The 20,989-nt window shown below is 33.2% G+C and overlaps 4 protein-coding genes across 4 annotated transcripts; 3 read left to right on the top strand and 1 right to left on the bottom strand.

Moving 5' to 3' along the window:
• Nucleotides 1–2,889: 2,889 nt before the first annotated feature.
• On the top strand, nucleotides 2,890–4,284 carry HELRODRAFT_183512 (hypothetical protein; the record flags this gene model as incomplete). The annotated part of the gene is made up of 4 exons (XM_009012540.1): nucleotides 2,890–2,996; nucleotides 3,178–3,367; nucleotides 3,630–3,794; nucleotides 4,042–4,284. 4 exons carry the CDS (start codon nucleotides 2,890–2,892, stop codon nucleotides 4,282–4,284), a joined length of 705 nt encoding a protein of 234 aa, XP_009010788.1.
• Nucleotides 4,285–7,149: 2,865 nt separating this feature from the next.
• On the top strand, nucleotides 7,150–8,310 carry HELRODRAFT_183511 (hypothetical protein; the record flags this gene model as incomplete). Its single annotated transcript, XM_009012539.1, has 4 exons — nucleotides 7,150–7,194; nucleotides 7,401–7,482; nucleotides 7,655–7,874; nucleotides 7,995–8,310. 4 exons carry the CDS (start codon nucleotides 7,150–7,152, stop codon nucleotides 8,308–8,310), a joined length of 663 nt encoding a protein of 220 aa, XP_009010787.1.
• Nucleotides 8,311–12,783: 4,473 nt separating this feature from the next.
• On the top strand, nucleotides 12,784–14,252 carry HELRODRAFT_194907 (hypothetical protein). The gene is made up of 5 exons (XM_009012538.1): nucleotides 12,784–12,831; nucleotides 12,938–13,088; nucleotides 13,169–13,330; nucleotides 13,834–13,910; nucleotides 14,110–14,252. The coding sequence occupies exons 2-5, from the start codon at nucleotides 12,943–12,945 to the stop codon at nucleotides 14,175–14,177; spliced, it is 453 nt and encodes a 150-aa protein (XP_009010786.1). The 5' UTR covers nucleotides 12,784–12,831; nucleotides 12,938–12,942; the 3' UTR covers nucleotides 14,178–14,252.
• On the bottom strand, nucleotides 14,249–20,123 carry HELRODRAFT_104783 (hypothetical protein). The gene is made up of 9 exons (XM_009012537.1): nucleotides 19,820–20,123; nucleotides 19,331–19,534; nucleotides 17,952–18,152; nucleotides 17,406–17,640; nucleotides 17,076–17,177; nucleotides 16,647–16,840; nucleotides 16,098–16,220; nucleotides 15,465–15,621; nucleotides 14,249–15,089 (listed from the first exon to the last, which is right to left on the bottom strand). The coding sequence occupies exons 1-9, from the start codon at nucleotides 20,003–20,005 to the stop codon at nucleotides 15,085–15,087; spliced, it is 1,407 nt and encodes a 468-aa protein (XP_009010785.1). The 5' UTR covers nucleotides 20,006–20,123; the 3' UTR covers nucleotides 14,249–15,084.
• Between the last annotated feature and the right edge of the window lie 866 nt (nucleotides 20,124–20,989).

Below are 20,989 nucleotides of genomic sequence, written 5' to 3'. Positions count from 1 at the left end.
TTTGAATATGTAAGTCTTTTTTTTCCAATGTTTCAAATTATTAAAGTTCACTTATTCGATGTCTAAGTTTTTTGAAAAAATATTTGGAACTAGAAGCAGGACAAAATCCTCCGAAACAGGTTTTACGTGTTTGTGTTTTTTGGCTGATGGTGAGCTAATATTTTTGTTTCAAAAAATTTCAGATTAACCAGTTTGGTTATTCTTTATAACAGACTCATTATTAAATTCTAATGAATAATTTTGTTAGGTAAATAATTTAATTATTTAAGTTATGTTAATATATGAAAATAATGAGTTTGACAGAATAACATAGAGTCATTCCATTTTTTCGCAATTTTCATTCATTTTTTTGCCATTTTTTCTATTGTTGAATGTCAATATTTACGACTAGTTAGTCAGATTAACTATCTTTTCTGTGTGACTATCTTGTCCTTTTTTAAATTTCTTCCTTTGGCTGACATGTTTCATTTAAGTGAAAATTCAAAACCAATTACATCAATGTTTAACTCGCGTTTTTTACCGTGAATATAACTAGTTCAATGGTTTTGTGGAAAAATTTTGGTTTATTAACACATAAAAAAAAACATTTTTCCCGTGAATAAATTTTTAAATTTACTTAAAGTTTATAAAACATAACTTACGATAATTTTGAGTTGTGTTTTCGAATTAAGATTTAACATGTTTGTCAATTTTGAAAATTGCATAGGTTCCAATTCAAAGTCAAAATGGGCTTCTTCAACGAATTTGACCGATATAGAGAGGTTTCAGCGTTTGGTTTCATTTTTGAAGATATGTCATATCCTAGTTAATAATTTTTCCAACAAATTCACTTGTAAACTGTATAAATTTTCAAAACATTTATAAAATGTACGAAGCAATAATATATAGGAATTAATGTGCGAATGTTTTTATATTTTATTTCCACAATTAACTTAAATATTGCACAAAATATTCACACAAAGTTAAATTTAAACCATTGACTTGGGAGGATATTGTTAATAAATAAGAATCGGATGACAGTAAAAAAATTATTTCATTAAAAGAATTTAATTAATTTTTCAAATATAAAAGCAAGCTTTGAATTTTCTTTTACTATAGGTCAGGGTATGGACGTCAAGATTTGTCAGAAGACAACAAATTTAAAAAGGTTAAATTTAGGTGGGTATCAAAATTTTTTGAAAAATAATTTTTTTTCAAGTGCTTCAGGAAGAGCCTTACTGGAAAAAATATTTTAGAATATACAGGCAAGTACAATGTCGGATTAAGGGGTGGGCAGGCTATGGCCTCCATTATGAGAAGTTTTTTTTTAAAAAGTCAGTAAAGCTCAGTTTTTGCCTAAAAAAACATCGTTTTATGTAAATAAAATCCACCAAAATGCAAATTTGAAGTGATTAGCAAAAAATTTATTATTTAAACATTTCGGCCTCCCCGTCTTCTGTCAAAGTTGTCTCTAAATCCGCCACTGAGCAAAAATTTATAAAAATATTATGAATATTCAAACAATTAATGAAGCGGGGAACACGTCTCAAGTTTGTGAAATAATTAATTGATTAACTAAATACAATGCCACATTCATGGGAGCAGCAGTGATGAATGTATGAAAGGATGAACCACAACTACAAAGAACATCCTCTTTGATTATGAAATTGAAAATCACGAATAAATTGAATTGAAAATTTTAACCTCATATAATAAAAAATAGTTGTTTAACATGTTCTTAAGTTTATTAACTTCAAAGTTTCGTTAGTTTCAAACATTTTTTTATAACATAAAATTTTCTTGTCAGCACAAAAGAAAAAGCTATGTTTGTTGTTGCTAAGGACACCATATTTGAAGAGAAATCTGTAATAAACTCGGCTGCTGAGTCAATATTTCATCTGATGAATGGGTTTGTTGTGCCGAGTATTTCAACACCTGCACAAATAAAACCTGCCGCTGACAGAGTTCTTACAAATAACTTTAACAAGTGATTTAAATAAAAATAAATTCAAATTAAACATAATATAATTTTGTTTGTTAAAATGTTACTGCGTTAACCCTCGTGAAATGTTTTTACGAACTTAACTTCAAAAACACATTTCACCTTTCCAGTGAAGCAACACACAGAGCGGAAGGCGATGGTGGAGATGACGTGATGAACATGTTAACCCAATCGAAGTTCAATAGATTATATGAAAACATGCCAAAGCTTCAAAAAAATTACCAAGCATATTTGTATGGGTATGTTTCTACATTTTTATGAAAATTTTCTCGTTAATATTAATGTTTCTTAGAGGCACCTACAACAACAACACGGTGCACGTATCATCAGATAGATTGCATGTGATCAGTTACAGCAATACGATTCTCGGCGTCTTAACCATTGCAAGATCTGTGTTTGAAATGATTAATTTTTTTTAACAAATATATTTTCACCGTTCAGAATAATCTTATTAATTTATACTTAGTAACACCAACAACAAACACACACACAACACACACATACATACACACAACACACACACATATATTCATGTACACAACATACATACAACATACACACAAACACACACTCATTGCTTATCTGATTACGCGTTAAAACCACTAATTATTCATAAAATCACATTGCATGTGATTGGAAAAGATCTTTAAATCTCGGAAACCAATAGAGAACAAATTTGAAACTGTAGAGAAACTTCTAAAAAATGCTAAGAATAAATAAAATTTAAGACGCTTTCAAGGCACTTATCAATCTATCTTCTTCGTGTGTGTGTGTGTTGTGTGTGTGTGTTTGTAAAATAAGCATGAGTAATTTAAATTTCACCAAAAGCACGCACATGATGGTGTCATAAATAAAAAATTTCTTGATGCTATAGCGCCAATGTAGTCAGAAACGCCAGCCACTCCAGAATGAGCGTGGAGGAATGTTTAGGAAGCACCATTACTTCTCTGAGTCAGATTTCTGAATTTTCCCTCCACTCTTCCCTTGGTGCTAACTCTCAGACGGGCAAAGAATTGTAAGAGGATTTTCAAAGTTTCACGCAACATATCTTTCAATAGGCAATATAATAATTGTTTGCAATTAATTGATATAACATGTATTAGTAAATTTAATTGAAACTTCATAAATTTAATTTAAATAAATAAATATTTCCCGGCTTAGTACATCTCGAGTGGTTGTAACTAAATATTTTTCAGGAACTTGATGCCTAATAAAGCCGGTGAATTAAAATGTCCTGATTCGACCTACGGGACTTTGTGTGATTTCAAAACATTCTCCACAAGGGATAATAACCCACTGCACATATATTCAGTGATTATTCTCTGGAGCGTTGACTCGAGGACGAACCTCGCAGACCTGAAGTTGGACGTCATCGTCGGAAGGCCAGTACCTTGCGTGAGTTTTCTTTCAATCTGTCATTTTCATTCGACCCGTTCTGTTATAATTTATAGTCTGGAAACCCGAAAAATAAACACAACTCAAAAATTGATGATTTAAATTTATTAAACCAAAATTAATCAAAACAAATTGTAACCGACCAATTTAAAAAGCGACTAGCATAATGTCTACAAATATCTTTTTGGTCTTCGGTGGACAAAATTAAAGAAATGCATTTTAAATTTATTATAAAAAAAGTTATTCGTTCCAGGAAGAACTCTGCAAAAAGTTACTAGAAAATGAATGTTACAAGAGGTATAACGTCTCAAGCGAAATTAATTTGGGAGGACTTTATAGAAAAAACTCATCATATTTATTGTCGGCTAAAACGAGCGATGTCGTCTGTTATACCACTGATTGCAATAAAGTTCACCTGGTGACTTTTCAATCTTTGTTTCACTAAATATTTCATTTTTATGTTTAACAAGAAATATTTTAAACGTCATAAGTTCTCAATATATTCTTCCATAAACATCTCATCTGGTAACAGACAGTTAAAAAGAAATGCACTCTCTTCTACGCTACTTAAATTCATTAGTATCAAAAAATTCCTATATAATGGATTACTCATTCAACAATGGATTCAACAACTAAACCGTTGTATAATTTCAACCCACTTTTAGCAAAACACGGAGCACCCGCTAACTGTAGTGGATGGCAAAGCAATAGAGACATTACACTTCCAGCTTCCAATCAGTTTACAAGTCTTGAATAATACTCTGAGCCAAATTTTATTTTCTTGCAACATTGAAGTATGGCATGACGCCTCGAGACTGCTGAAAACTCCTTTGCAATTTTTTTTACAAGGGTCGAATGGTAACAATGAAATTTTAAAGGAACTAAATAAACTAACATTGTTTTTATAATAACAATAAAAATTTTTGTCGTTTTCCTTATTTTTGTTAATATAATTATCAATCAAACAATATACCATAGCTTGGGAAGTTAGTAAAAAGTCGCAAGAATAGTAGTCAGTCACCTACCTACAATTAAATTACTCTCAGGGCCCTAGCTTAACTATAATGATTAACTCAACTCACCTACCTACCTACAAATTTGTATTTCTGTGTTTTATAAATTTTACATGTTTTATTTTACATATTTTAACGTTTTATTTTACTTGGAACTTACGTTAAGCCCTAGCCTACCTACGATTGTCCAACTCACCTCGATCCCTAACTTACCTATGAATTAAATTAAGTCCGGTAATGAAAATAGAAGGTTGAAGAGGAACATAACAACAACGACAGCGAATGAATGGATGTTGTGTATGTGTGTGTTGTATAGATGTGTGTGTGTGTGTGTGTAAATGTGCGCGCGTGTACTCTCCAGGAACTTCTTCGTTCACTGAGATGCAACGAAGTCTTCCCCGTTAACATTTATTATTATTGCTATTGTTGTTATCTTCCAATTGCCATTGAAACTATCATCATGAGACCACCATCTGAAACGAGCTGACGCCCACCACAACCCACCTCTGATCATTCTGTAGACAAAATTTTTTATTAGCGTAGTAGTAAATAAATGCTAGAACGAATTATTAGCTGAATGATTAAGTGAATGAATGAATTAATTAATTAATCAATCAATGATTCAATGAATCAATAAATGGATAAAATGAATCAATTAATGGATAAATAATTGGAAAAATTGAGTGAAAATGAATGAATTAGAAAAATAAAAAAACGAAACTAAACCATACTTCGAAAATCGTATTTTCTGTTCTCCATTGCTCCGATATTATCAGAGGTGCGTATAGCAAGAGAATAGTTTTGGGATTAGAGCCATCCATAGCGGATATTTCTATTAGGCCTAAAGTAAAATATAACCTTATCTGTATATAAATTAAATAAATCTTGGCTTCAAGCCGTTGCTTATCCTTAAAAACTGCATTATTTTGAATAAATTATAAATTACGGAACTCATGATAATAGTGTGAAATATGAATTTGACCTCGTCAAAGAAATTAAATAGCCACGGCACTCCATATTGGATAATTTTTTTTATTTAAATCCCGTTATCTAACAACTTGTCCAAATAAAAATTAATTAATTTATAATTACATTTCAATCGCCGAATCAAAACGTAGCTAGTTTGAAGCATTAAAACTATTTTATCTTGATTATTAGAATTTCATAAATAATTTCTATAATAATATTAAAATATTTATTAATCGTAAAATACAACATTTTGTCGATACTTATTAGAAATAAAATAAAACACCATTATAATTAAAACTTATGTTTCATTTGTTTTGGATTTTCAAAGTTAAAGACCAAAGGACTAATAAGTACCTTGCTAAACTGTGTTAATTTTTGTAACCACCATGGACCAATGGATAAGTGGTGGGGTAAAGAAAAAAAGTAAAATTTTTTATATGTATATATATATCTATATATATTATATATATATATATATTATATAAATTTATATGAGTGTATATATATATACACACACACTCATTTATATATATATATATACATATACATGCACGTGTCTCTGTGCTTTTTGTATATGTGTTGGTGTATATGTCTGTGTGTTTTAGTGTGTTTAAATAGACGATTTTAAGTATGAATTATTTTACAATTATGACAGTTTGAATTAGGGTGAGTGAGTGGGTGGGTACATGGTCTATCCGAGAAGTTCCTCAAAAATACTCCTCTGCACTGAGCAGTTTGGTGCACAACACAAGCCTAACTTTACAGAAAATAACACACGCTCACTCATTTAGGCCTAGAAACATGGGCATAACAACTACGTTTGGCTTTCTCACCTGAAAATACTGTAGACGATTCATAAGCGGGAATAAAGCATGCAAACAGCTTCTTTCAAATTTGACAAAAATTTAGCAAATGTGTTGTTGTAGTCAGCACACGCGCGCACAAACACACAGGCAATAATCAGCGCAAAATATTTAAAACGTTTCAATGATTTCTATGGATTTCTATGGGCACTAATAGTTTGTTAAAAGCAAAAAATACACGTCAAAGATGTATTTTCTAAAGGCTAAACACGAAGCAACAAAGATTATATAGATATTTAAGACAAAATGAGTTTTATTAACATTTACACCTTTCAATTCCATTCTTCCTGCTGAAGATAATGTTAAACCCATTAGCTACGTCTGTTCATAATTTTTCCTGTTTGAATAATAAAATTTGTCAAAGAAATGATAAGAAAATAAAATTAATAAATAAATATTAAACAGACTATGGTATTTAGATCCTTTTAATAAGAAAAAAGATAAACTATTTTTCTGTCATTTTAAAATTGTTTTCATAAATTTCTGTTCACGATATGAAGGAATAATTTATGAACAAACTTTATAAGCAAACACATTATGAATGAACATACTTTTAAAAAACATTTTAAATGAAAACACATTATGAATATGAACAAACATGGGCGAACATGAAACAAACGAACGCATTAAGATAACTTTATCGATTCATCTAAAGAACAAGACACGCATTTTAAAAAATTAGGTTGAAACGTTTTAAACAAAATATCTCAACACAGAATAAAATAGTTTAAACAGTTCACACCTCACGTGACCATAAAAATAGCACATGACGTCATTTAAAAGATTATAAATAACGCGGCCACAGTCTATTGGTTTGGTCTTTCATCGAAAATATTAAAGACAGTTTGATCTGATTGAAATTCAAAAATTGGTTTTTTATAAATCACCGTCACTATGTTTGCTAAGAATCTTTTGACGAAACCCAAAAATGTCAGAAAGAGTAATTGCACCGAGAAGTTTAATCTTAAAAGAGGTTCGTTTCGTTGTTTTTAATACTACAACTACAACTGATGTTAATTTAAATAACATTACTAAAAACGATAATATTATTATCATAAATAGTTTTATTAAAATAATAATAGTAAATAAAAATAATACTAATATTATTTTTCCTTATTTATATTATTATTTATATAATTATTATTCATAAATCTTTCTGGAAAATCCCATAAACACAAGGACGTATTTTATAATTTTAATTTAGTTCCACTGCTGGTTCTGAGTTTGACATGTGCGTTTGGTGCAATCGGTAGGAGCTTAGGTTTGTTGGATTGCTTTTTATTCATTTACTTATTCACTCATCTACTCATTCGTTTGTTCGTTCCTTCATTCATTCATTCTTGGATTTATTCATTCACTTATGTATTCAATCAATCAATAAATTAACTATAAAAGGTAATTTATGGCAAAAACACATTAAAAATTAAAAATAGCGATTGCATATGAACGTAAATGCGAATTAGTGAACGAGAAAATAATTTTCATAGTGATAGGAGAGTGTCCCAATCCTGATTGGCTGGGATACAGCGGATCCTGCTACTATTTCTCAATGGTGCATCAGGATTTTAATGATGCTCTCAACTCTTGCTTGGGTATGGGCAGTTTGCTGGCCAGCGTCGGATCCCAGGAAGAAAATGATTTTCTCCAAAACAAGTTTGTATATTACGAAATAGTTAAAAAATCACTCCAACTACTTTCTCAATCTTATTCAGTCCCATCTTGATGCATTACCGTGTTTATAATCTGTTATATTATATTTTGTATCAATCTCAGATATTTGAATATAAATTTATGCACCAACACATTACCAAGCTCAGCAACAACGTCCCAGGATTACTGGATCGGCATGTACAGACTGCAATGCTTTCTGAATCAAAACAACTACAACTACTGGCTCGATGGCACTGAAATCAAATACCAAAATTGGAATTTAATACTCGATGAACCAAACGAAGATACTTGTTGCACTAGGCTGTCGTTTCCAGATTGGAAATGGAAAGACAAATATTGCAACTCCACTTACACTTTCATCTGCGAGAGAACATCTTCAGTTGATCGTGAGTTGCCAGCTTATGGATTTGAATGTTAACCATTTAATCATTTTTGCGGTTGAAACAATCACGCTCTAAGAATTAAAAGTATGAATAGAAATTTGAAAATTATCCTGACTGAACTTTAAAAACTCAAACACAACTCGTCTAGCTATCAGACAGAAAAAAGCTTTGAAACGTATGACGGGCAGTTACATAGAAAGCCAGAGCCTGGAGGTGGTGTTCATTAAAAGATGTTCATCGAAGTACTGCTTTTCAAAGTGCTTGCAGAGGTCCACTTGTGCCGCATTCAACGTGCGGTCAGTGTCTGCTGCTGCTGGTGGGTGTAGTTGCGAATTGAAAGATGGAAGAAGCTGGTTGACCTTGAATGTTGTGGTGGAGGTTGGTGCAAGTTATTGGAGCTTCCCTATTTATGGCTACGATTATTGAAATGAAATTGGTGATTGAAGATGTAGAATTGCATTAAAGTTTTTAAACTGCTATAAAACGAGATTAATTAACAAGAAATTTTTTTTAATTAAATCTGCAATTTTTAGAACTATTACGCCAAACATTCGTCTGCCTAATAAAAATTACAACTATATTAATAATCGCTATGTTGAATTTTGATGTAGAAGCGGTTCCATGTGAATGTGTCAATAAAAAGTTTAACATTTAACGTCATTTTTTAAAGTTTATAAACAGACAAGATCGTTTGAATTTTTTTAACAGTTTATTATCACAATGAAAAAAGAAATTAAATGAAAAAGCATATATTAAGAAAATAGCACATATAAGAAAAAGCAATTATTTACACTATATACAATCTCCAACGATGCAACTACTCCATCCATCTGCAGTTAGTCCAACTCATCCATGTCGTCAACATTCGATCCTTCTGTTCGGATTATCTTTAACCTCAGCTTGCTCATCTTAGTTCGCATCTGTTCCATTTCCTGTTTCAAATCGTCAACGTTTTCGTAATCTTGGATTACTGTTGGAATAAATAATAATTATTAGTTTGATGGATTTTTAGATATTATCGAAAAATTTGTTATTATAAAATGATATAAAGAAAAAATTGAATGACGCCAATATTAAGTGCTGCTTACTTATGACGTCAGATTCATCGTCGGATTCGATGTATCTATGAGGCATAATGTCCAGTTCGTTGAATAAGTTTTGTTCATTGTTGTTGTTGTCATTAATGTTGTTGTCATTGTTGTTGTTTTTGTTATTATAGATTTCGTTTGGGACGTTCCTGTAGTCGTCGTAGATATTTTTGTTCTCTATGTTAAGGTTGTCGTTGCTGATTTCAACGTTGTTCTTGATGTTTTTTTCAAAGTTGAGATCCAAGTTGTTGATGATGTCAATGTGGTTGTTGTTGATGTCCAGGTTGTTTTTGATTAGTTTATTATTGCTGTCGTCGGCCTTATAGATATTTCTTACACTTTTTTCCAATTCTAAAGCGTCGTTTTTTGCTTGACAATCTTTCAACTCTTTTTTTAGTTTACATATTCTGAAAAATGTAAAAGATAGATTTAGCATTTGATTTATTTTTATATGAAAATGTTGAAAATTACGCATAAAAAAGCATGCTGGTGTTTGTATGAAGAAATTATGTTTGGAAATAGAAACTTACATGTCCAGTAGACAGATTTTGTAAGTTGCTCTGTCAGCATCTTTTTCTGAAATTTCCTCAATGTCATGGTTCTTATTCATTGCCGATTTGATGTCTTCCTTCAGTCTTTTGTTTTCTAATTCTATAAAAATGTAAAAAAGAAATGCGTAAGATGTTATTTAATTATTTTTGAAAATAATTAAAGTTAGGATGAATGATTAAATTATGAAATAAATACATGGAGCACTACTTACTTAAAGATTGTATTTCGGCGTTCATCGCTTTCATTTCCTCTTCGGCTTCTTCCTCTATAGTCTTCGCCAATCTCAGTTGTTTTTCCAGGTGTGCAAGTCTCAGTTGGAAATCTTCGCATATTGTTTTTAACTTTTTATTCTCCTGCAGTGAATGAGAAAAATAATCCGTTAAAATCTTTTCAAAAGCAAATTTACTAACAAACATAAGTTACAACAATTCTTACAAAATGCAACAAACATTAGACTACTTACATTGTAAATTTGGACGATATCTTCTATGTTTCTCAACGATAATTCGCCCATCGTCTTGTACACTGTGTGAAAGTCCTCTTCATTGATTGCAACAGACATATGGCTGTTAACGTTGTTCATGTCCATATTGTTGTTTTTGTTTTTGTAGTAGTTGCTTGTAATGATGTGGATTTTTATGTAGTTAGAGTTGTTGTGGTTGGTTTTGTTGCTGTTGTAGTGGTTTTTAATGTTGTAGTAGTAGTAGTAGTAGTAGTAGTAGTTATAGTAGTATAGTAGAAGTAAGTAGTAGTATTATTATTAGTAGTAGTAGTAGTAGTAGTAGTAGTAGTAGTAGTAGTAGTAGTAGTAGTAGTAGTAATTATATTAGTAGTTGTATTTGTTTTTATGAGAACACAGTAACTGATTATTAAATGTCTGTCGTAAATAATTGTTGTTCATCAAAACCATTGCTTTATATACCCAGTTCGACCGGCCAATCAAAGATGTGGTAACTAAATTTTGATCAACTAATCAAACAAAGTGTTATTAATATTATCGGTTACTTTATTGGTAGCAAGGTGTTACCTAATTAACATAACTTTAACGACAAAATCAATTAGGTCTCTAATTGTTACTTTGGCAGCTTAACAAGCAGCGACAACAAAGAGCGTAGGATCGTTATTGGTAGAAATCAGATGCAACATCAATCGTTAGCATAACATTAAAGTCAATCTAAATTATTTTCACTTTAACATAGTTTCTTCATGGGAATATCTGATGAATACAAGTATTCATCAGCAATTATCAGATGTATTTTGCTTACAAAGTTGTTACGCCGATCCATCAATTTTTACACAATTCAACACACACATACACGCAGTTTCGGATCTAGGGGGACCAAAGGCACTGCCCCCCCGTTGTTAGCAGTTTTAAGTGTAAGATCGATCAAAAATTGGACTTGATAAGCAAAAAAAGATCGTCAGCCATACTACCACAAACCTTGGCCCCCCATAAAAATTTTGGCTCCTCGTGAAAATTTAAACGTTTTCAAGTTTTTGGTCACCTCGTCAAAGTTGTCACTGCATGAACGCACTATTTTTCTAGTATTGATCTAATTCTTACGTAAAAACATTTTTTAATTTTTCAGATTGATTTAAAAATGTTTTTTTTTTCATTTAGAGTAATTTCGCTAAATCTTCTTTTTAAAATATACATACGTAACTATTTCCATTTCAAAAATTCTCTGTTGAAATCACTGGCAGCGATGTGGTTGTTTAAAACAGCATATTAGCATGGGATGCAACGGAAAATTTTATTATATATTTAAATTTATGCTTGGAAAATATCATGAAGCTTTTCAAATATGTAACAAGATAGATTCAATTTAAATGTCTTCTAGAACTGTTTATTTTTTCTTCATAAAATTTTTCACTTCATGAAACTGTTAAGTCTAAATTCTTGTATTCATTTAGTAGACCAATCTTTTTTTAAACATCTCTCCACGATTTAATCATTTAAATTTACATAAATTAATTTTAAGCGTAAGTCTAAAACTGACTTAATATTAAAGCACATCTGACCTGAGCTCATTCGTTTCGTTTATTTCCCTCTCCGTTGAACATTCTACGTCAAACATGCTTTTTTTTCCTTTCACATTTTGTCATCGTATTTCATACCTGTCTGTTTTGTCTTCTTGTGTTCTTGTTATAAACTCTACTGGAAGGATTGGCAGCGTTAACATTGAGATCTCAGTGAGCATTTACGTCAGGCATTCATTATAATTAGGACACAGGAGTTTAAAAAGATTGAAAGTCAATTGCACTCTTTCTAGGTTCCGAGGAATCAACAACACACAAACATCGTTCATGATTACGTGCTAAACGACGCATCACACACGAAGCATGTGATTTGTGGGGATTATTTTGTCATATAATCGAATAGAATCCGGTCACTGAACGCACTGCGAACCAGCACCAGGCGACCTCAACCACCAGGCTATCACACCGCTCAAAATTGTGTCTTGAATTGAACCATAATTATTAAACTGGAAGTTGACCTGGAAGCGTTTGCACCACTGTACTGTTTTTTAACTGCTGAACGACTTCGAAAAGAAAAAAACATGACCTTATTACAATTGAGCCATAGTAGTTGAGCTGTAAGCATCGGAGCCATTTTTTAAAACTACCCGCATTTGCTGCTAATATATCCTATTTGACATATAAATAAAAACACTTACAGATGTGTCTAATTTTTTTATCAAGGATCGTAGGATCATTTTTATATTTCTTTTCCGAAGCCCAATCCTTATTGCTATAAACCTATTCTAAATATATGACAAACTACAAATGGGTTTGTTTAAAATTTTAGCGCTATAATTTTTAAGGAGCCACATATTTTGTCATTTAGTTAAACCGGATGTTGTTAAATTTCTTTTTTACGCTGTTTATTTTGTCGAGCTGTGGCCGCTTTGTAAGGTTTAATTAAATCTTTTTTCATCCATTATTTCATTTGTCTTTTGCTCAAAATTTTGGCTAGATTCGTCAAAATTTTTATTTAAATTTGTCAATCGCTAACTTACAGGTAATATGGCACCACGTAAGCCGAAGGTTGTTAAAGAGGAGCAAGTGACGCTCGGTCCCCAGGTTGCCGAGGGAGAGTTAGTGTTTGGGGTGGCTCACATATTTGCCAGCTTCAACGATACGTTCGTTCACGTTACCGATCTTTCTGGAAAGTTTGTTAATTTTCACTTGCATTCTTACTGCTACTAATGAGGTAGTATTGAATAAATTATAAATTGAAATATTTTTTCAGAGAAACGATTGTGCGAGTAACTGGTGGCATGAAAGTTAAGGCAGATAGAGATGAGTCGTCACCTTACGCTGCCATGTTGGCCGCTCAAGATGTTGCTGAGAGATGCAAGCAGATAGGGATAACTGCTCTTCACATTAAATTGAGAGCTACTGGTGGAAATAGGTGGGCTTAATTTTATTTTAAAATTTAAACTAACAAATTTTTCTGTTAGTAATGTTTTTCAATGACACATTGAAATTTTATTGCATTCCTTTTTTAGTTCTAGGTAAATTTGTTCATTTTTTTTAAAAACCGGCACATTGACTAAGATAATTTTGATCAGATTAGCATTAGCTAGGTCATTCTTAGTTGTATGGCATCATTCTTAATCAAAGCAGTTGATAACTTTGCATGGTTATCTGGATAAGTACAGTCGGAGATAATCACCCATTTAATAAATCATTCAAATCGTAACTTAAACCAGTGCTTCAAGATTTGGTTTGCCATAAATTAAAATTATACTAATTTATAAACACTCAATTGTTTTTCTACAGGCATTATTAGGCTTAAATTTATTTGACCATCTAAAGTGTGGCTTCAATAATGATTTTCATGTCTTTGTTTTGATTTTAATCCTTATATGATAAAATTTATTTATTTCTATTGTGAACCGCTTCTAACAACAGAACGAAGACCCCAGGACCTGGCGCTCAGTCAGCTCTGAGGGCATTGGCCAGGTCGGGAATGAAGATCGGAAGGATTGGTCTGTATTTCATTCAGTGCTTATTTTTTAGTTATTTGATTTCTAAGAATTTTTTAACCTATCAATTTATTTTTATTTTCCCCAACATTTAATAACTAACTACACATACATGTTCGATGGTCATTTTTACTTTGTATCAGTGCTCAGTTAATTATAGTTTTGATTTATTTATTTGCCTACGTGTTCACCCACACAACAGAGGATGTCACCCCGATTCCATCAGACTCGACAAGGAGGAAGGGAGGCAGAAGAGGAAGAAGATTATAAATATTACATTCGTTAACGTTTGTTTGATTGACTGATAAAAAATCTTCAATAATAAAACGATCTTCAAACGATTAACGGTTTTGACTTTTTTTAAATAAAAACAAAAATAAAACTAAATTAAGGTCCATGTATATCACGCACACAATTGTGTGCGCGCGTATGTGTGTATGAGGTTTTGATGGGTTGAATCAACTTTAAATAGCATGCCTGTGTTAACAACGCATGCTCCGTGAATGAAATTTATTAACGATGATGCTTTGTATGTGTCTGAGTCATTGATGTAGGTGGTTGTCTCAACAATTTTTTGAAAAATGTAAAAAAAGGTAACGGAGATTCATGTCGTAAGTTTAAAATGCAAACAAGTAAGAATTTAAAATAAACTTTTAAAATCCGTGGAGCGTTAGCCAACATGAATGCTTGAAATTTACAGACAATAACTCATCAGATTGACAGCTGACATGCAAATCTAATTCATTTGTAACCCAGTTTATTTGTTACTACCATTACGCACGTATAGACTATATACAAAATCAGAAAAACATGCATTCAGATTATACATAATGATACATATATATATTTATAATTTACACATATATATAAACGTGTGTATGTATGTGTGTGTGTGTGTGCACCCATGTACAATGTAAATGTTAATTGTTTCGTCAATATCATTGTTGATTATTAACATAAAAATTTCAATAACGTATCAAGACTGGTCGACAGTTCGTTCGTTAGAGTGGTCGTCGTCAGTTTCGTCATTCTCATCGCTGCAACTTCTATTACTTCTATTCTGGTTATCATCGCCAATGGAATTGAATGATGTGGGTGGGTAGTTTTGATTGGTCTGCATTGTTTGATTGACATCCTCTGGGGGAAGGTCTCTACGATAGTCTCCCATTACACCTGGTTAACCATTGTAATTTAAAGACAAACAAAAATTTGTGTCTACAAAACTTTAAATAATTGTTTAAAAAATAGTTTAAACATTAGGTTTCGGCACTGCAGACATGTAGAATTTTATATAATGGTATATAAAGAAGTGCCGGCAATAGCAAGTATGTTGGAGTGAGGCAAATTTCAATGAGAATTGTTGTTCACTGTATGGTTAGTGTTGTCTCGTTACACATCACGTATAGTATAGCAAATTGTCTTACAACTACTTGATTATAAGGGCTAATTGGGTTTTAAAAAAATTAATAAACTCAATCAAATTTATAAAAAAAGACAAATTAAATTTATAAAAAATAAATAACAGAGAAGATAATGTATAAGAATAGATCAACTAACCAGCAACATGATTGTTGTTATCATGATTGGATGAAGAGCCTGACGAGTTGTACTCATTTGGCATGTGTTGTTGTTGTTGTTGCTGCTGCTGCTGTTGTTGTTGTTTGTTCTCCTCATCTTCATTCTCGTGCTGCTGCTGTACCATCTCTTTGTTCATCTACATTCAGGGGTCAGTTTCGTTAGTTCGTTACTTTGTTAGAGTTGAAAGCCAAACAGTAGTTTATCATTAGTACTAGTCATTTTGCTAGAAGTATAAATTATCTGTCGTTTAGAATATCCAACTGTTGCTTAAATTATTTGGTTATTCAAGTGATCTTGATAACTTTTAAAGTCCCCATTAAATTCCTCTTCATCATATATAACGAAATAGATACGACCTCATGCCATACAATTAAATTTATATAGAGCAAATGAGAATATACCAAAATATTTCTGAATGCAGATAAATTAACAAGAACAAAAGTTAAGAAATAACTGTTTCTATATTTCCAGAAAAATACAAAAAACCCAGTTTCTACATTCATTTAATACATCATATATCTCATATTTCATTGGTACACTGAAGTATCTACAATGATGATGGTAAAGTGAGTTCAAACCAAGTGTCAAACTTGATTTTGTTAAACAACCGACCATGAAGCTAAGAAGCTCGTTGCAGTTCTTCTGTTCATCATCCTCTGCATCGTCGTCGTCTTCGTCATCGTCATCTCCGTCATTGTTGTTGTTGTTTTGCATGCTATGCAAGTTCTCAAGATGCTATTCAATTATTTAACAGCAATTAACAATTAATTAGTTAATTAATGGCAGTATGAAACTAGCATCATTATTGCTGTTGTTAGTATTGTCTTAACTATAAAAAATCACTTCTTATAACAATTCTAACTGACTTTTCAGTAAGAAATACAATGAGTTGTATCAGCAAAAACAAACAACAAAGTTAACAAAACAGTACTGATAGTATTTCACAATCATTTCTATCATCATCATAGCTAATATTATCACCTCTATCATCATCATCATCAACACCAACCAGGACAAAGTTTATTTCATCATTTCAATCTCATCAACGTCATCACATTGTTAACACATCCATCATTACCATCGCCATCATCAACATCACAAGCACCATCATCACCATCATCGTCATCTTCATCATCGTCGTCGTCATCATCCTGTTGTCACCTTGTCAGCAGTGGCATCTGAATCAATTTTCATTTGTTGGTCATCATTCATGGACATTCCCTTGTCCGTCGGATCCATGACGACAGCCTGCATGTTCAGGACGTCCAGGATTGGCTTGGTGTCGATGATGTCATCCAGCTCAATCATTTCTATTGGCTGACAATTCTTATCCTTTTTGTGTCTATTCAAGTTGCCTAAATGTGTTATTGTTGAAATTTTCAATCAGTTATTTGAATTCTTAATGACAGTTAACTTGATTATATTTTTATTAAAGAAAATAATTGAACTGGCAGCATAACTTCCGGTTAAAAATCGTGTACCACATCTGAACATAAGACGTTAAGTAAAATGAATGACGGAATGAAAGAGCGAAGAAAGGACTGAATGAACGACTGAATGAATGAATGAAAGAAAGAATGATGAAAAAACCTTTAAGAGTGAACGAACTGCCACAAGAACACACATACGGCCGATCCCCGCCATGCAGGTGCATGTGTCCATTCAAATTGTGCAGACGACTGAAACGCTTATCTGCCAGTATATGTATGTATGTGTGTGTGTATGTATGTATGAATGTATGTATGTTCATAAGTATGTATACATGTAAGCACGTACATGTATATGTATGCATGGGTGGACGGTGTTTGTTGATGTTTTTGTTAAAGCAGTATTGCATTGTAGATTTGTGTGTTTGTTGACGTCATATATGACGTAACGCAACGAACGGGTCACGTGTCTGTTCGTTGATGCAGCACTTACCACAGACTTTACATTGAAACGGTTTAAGCTCTCGATGCGTGATGAGATGAGCCCTCAGAATCTGCAACTGCGTGAACAGCTTGCCGCAAACGTCGCACGAGTACTTTTTCTGCGCGTCGTGGATCAGAATGTGGCGTCTCAGGTTGGCCTTCTGGTTGAATGCCCTGCCGCAGGTCTTGCAGTCGTACGGTTTGAGGCCCGTGTGGGTGAACATGTGGGCTTTCAGATGGTGCTCCTGAATGAATGAATGAATGAATGAATGAATGAATGAATGGTGGCGTGCAGTCGGAGAGAAAGTTATATGGTGTACACAATGAGGAGGTTATATGGTGTATACAATGAGGGAGTTATATGGTGACAGCTGATCACGACATGATCTCATTCTTTCGTGAAGAATAAATTTGTGATCCAATGAAAATCTAGTAAAAAATTGCTGGAAAATGGTTTTGATCAACATCCTCAAAGTTGCCAACAAACAAACAAGCAAACAAAAAGACAAACAGACAGACAAAACAGACAAACAAGCAATGGTAATAACGAAGAAACCTTCATAAAGTTGACTCCACACTCTCCACATATGAATGGCCTGATGTTGTTGTGTTTGGAGTAATGGTGCTTCAGCTGGCTCGGGTAGGCAAAGACTTTGTCGCACTCGACGCACGTGAACATCTCCTTGTGCTGGATGGAGCGATGGTTTATTAGTTGCTCCTTCGTCTCAAATCTCATCTCACACTGGTCACACGATGTCTGCAACGTCATCATCGTCACCACGTCACAACACGCCATGCAGCTGCTCGTGATGTTCGTCTTTGTCATCATCATCGCTACACAGTCACATCCATCACTATCTTTCAACATATCCAGCTCTTATCATTATCACATCACTTTCTATTACATCTGACATCATCGTAATTGCATCGCTTCCAATTCAATTAAAAAAGCAGTACCATTGAAATGATAGTAGACAACATAGCATAACATAACGATTCACAAATAAATACATTTAAAATTCAATGAATTCTAAAATCATGAGAATCTTACAAGTAATACTACATATAAAAAGAGAAGTTGAATTCAATGTACAGTCGAACTAACGGCATTCTTGTGCCTCCTGAATGCTGTTGGCATCTGTTTGGACTTGTTAGCTGAACTATCACCCGAGTACAGCGATGGTGTCGCAGCTGTCGATGACAAATTCATCGTCGTTGGTGTCGGTGGAATCATTGTCGTCGTCATCGACTGCGATGGGGTTATTGTCGTTGACGCTGGAGACATCATGTTGGACAGGGGAGTTGGTGACGTGATAGTCACATTAGGTGAGGTAACATCCATTGATGGTGTCGCCGATGTAGTCAGTGAAATATTCTGGGACTCACTATTCTCCTTTGGAGCCTGATTTGAATTTCAAAGTCAGGATTAATATAATTACAAAATAATAATGTAATAATAATAATGATGATGAATAATGACTCCAGACTAAAAGTCACAACATGTAACTACTTAAATCTCATCTAACAGCCAAAAATGACCGAAGCATTCCTTGTTTAGTTTAAACTCTCTTACTACAGCCTACCATTTTTATAGCAGTTAGCTTAGGCAAAGAGGCCTTGTTAAAATTTAATGATATAAAGATGCAGATTTTTACATGAGAAACAAGGGAGGCATATACTGATACATGCATTTGAATTATATTAGAAGAATGAATTACTTTCATTACTATTAACGAAGTTAAGACTTGCATTGGCAATAACCCATATTTGTAAGGATGAAACATTTACAATAAAAATACCTAACAGACAGCAATCAAAAACAGGCACTGATAATCAAAGCCTACAGACAAGACAACCATCAACAAACCCCCAACAACAACAACAACAACAAACCCCCACAAACAACAACAACAACAACAACAAACCCCCACAAACCTCGTGCTTGAGATAATGCTTCTTAAGATCATTAGCATAAGCAAATCCTCTGCCACAGACCGAGCAGACGTGCGATTTGTCGTGTTCATGCACCACCATGTGTCGCTTCACGTGGCATGACTGGGTGAAACTTCGGAAACATATTGGACATGAGTGAGGTTTGATGTTTCCGTGCGTTAACATGTGCGTCGACAGGTGGCTGATCTGTTTACAGTGGGGGAATGAATGGACATATGAACCAATCAATGACTGGTTGACAAGTGACAAATGGATAGATAAACTGAAACATTTTCACATTTTAATTGGTTAATAAACAGAAATGTCTGAGGAACCAATAGCGAAAACAAATCATGATCCAGTAAAATGATTATATGCATAATTATAAACTAAAGGAAAACTACAAATGAATGTAGGAAAAACACCTACACCTGAAAGAACAATCAATTATAAGCAAAAACAAAAATCTAAAACTAAGCAATAGCTACAGACCTGCTTAAAATATTTTCCACAAAGAGAACAGAAATGAGGTTTGATTCCCTTATGGCCGAGCATGTGCGTGACGAGGTTGTGTTTCGTACTGTACATCTTGGGACACTCGCTGCACTTCCACCTCTTCTTGCTGTTGACGATGATGCACTGGTGCTCCGTTATGTGGACCAGGTTGTCGAACTTCATCGATTGTGTCGGGGGATGTATCGGGATTGTGGGTGTCGTTGTAGCTGCTGAAGGTGAAAGTATTTGCTGCTGCTGCTGATCCAGTTGAGAATTGTTGTTGTTGTTGTGTTGTTGTTGTGTCATGTTGTAGTGTTGTTGCTGTTGTATCTGCTGTTGTAGCTGTTGCTTGTTGTTGAAGTTGTTGCTGTTGGAATCGTTACTGATTTGATTTTCAAACTGGTTGATGGAATTGATCGAGTCGTTGAGGTTTTGTTGAAAATTTGATGTCGTCGATGGTGTCGTCGATAGCATGTGTTTGATAAATTCATCGACGTGGTTGTTGTTGTTGTTGTTCATTTGCGAACAACTATTTTCAATATCGTTGATGTTGTTGCTGCTATTGTTGCTACTACTGTTTAGTAATTGTTGTTTGTTTGGCTGGTTTTCACAATCATTGGCATTCATCATATTGTTATTGTTGTTGATAATATTGTTATTAGTGACAATGTTGTTGTTGTTATTGATCATAATGTTGTTGTTGTTGTTGTTATTTATGAGGATGTTGTTGCTGTTTTTCATCTTTGATTTGCACTTTTTAACTTTGGGATTGAAACTGCCATTATCATCTGCAGGCTGCTGTTGTTGTTGTTGTTGTAGTAATTGTTGATGTTGCTGAGAGTGATGGTGGTGTTGATGATGATGTTGGTGTTGCTCAACATTTACCACATGAATATTTCCCATGTTGTTGTGCATCATGGCATTGTTGTTGTTGTTGTTTCCACCATCATTCAAACTGTTGTTGTTGTTATTCATTGGCATGGGGTTGATGTTCACATTGTTCACAAAGTTTGGAGACTGAGATTGTTTGATGAAATTTGTTGGCAGCTTTGCATTGTGCATGTTATTTGCTATCATGCTGTTGTTATTATTATTGTTCGGATTGTTGTTGTGAGCCATATTAGCCATGATGTTGTTGTTGTTGACACTATTACTGCTGTTGTTGTT

This window comes from Helobdella robusta, assembly GCF_000326865.2.
Source record: "Helobdella robusta unplaced genomic scaffold HELROscaffold_109, whole genome shotgun sequence".
In the NCBI taxonomy this organism is placed as follows: domain Eukaryota; kingdom Metazoa; phylum Annelida; class Clitellata; order Rhynchobdellida; family Glossiphoniidae; genus Helobdella; species Helobdella robusta.
This window is presented reverse-complemented; position numbering and strand designations above follow the sequence as displayed.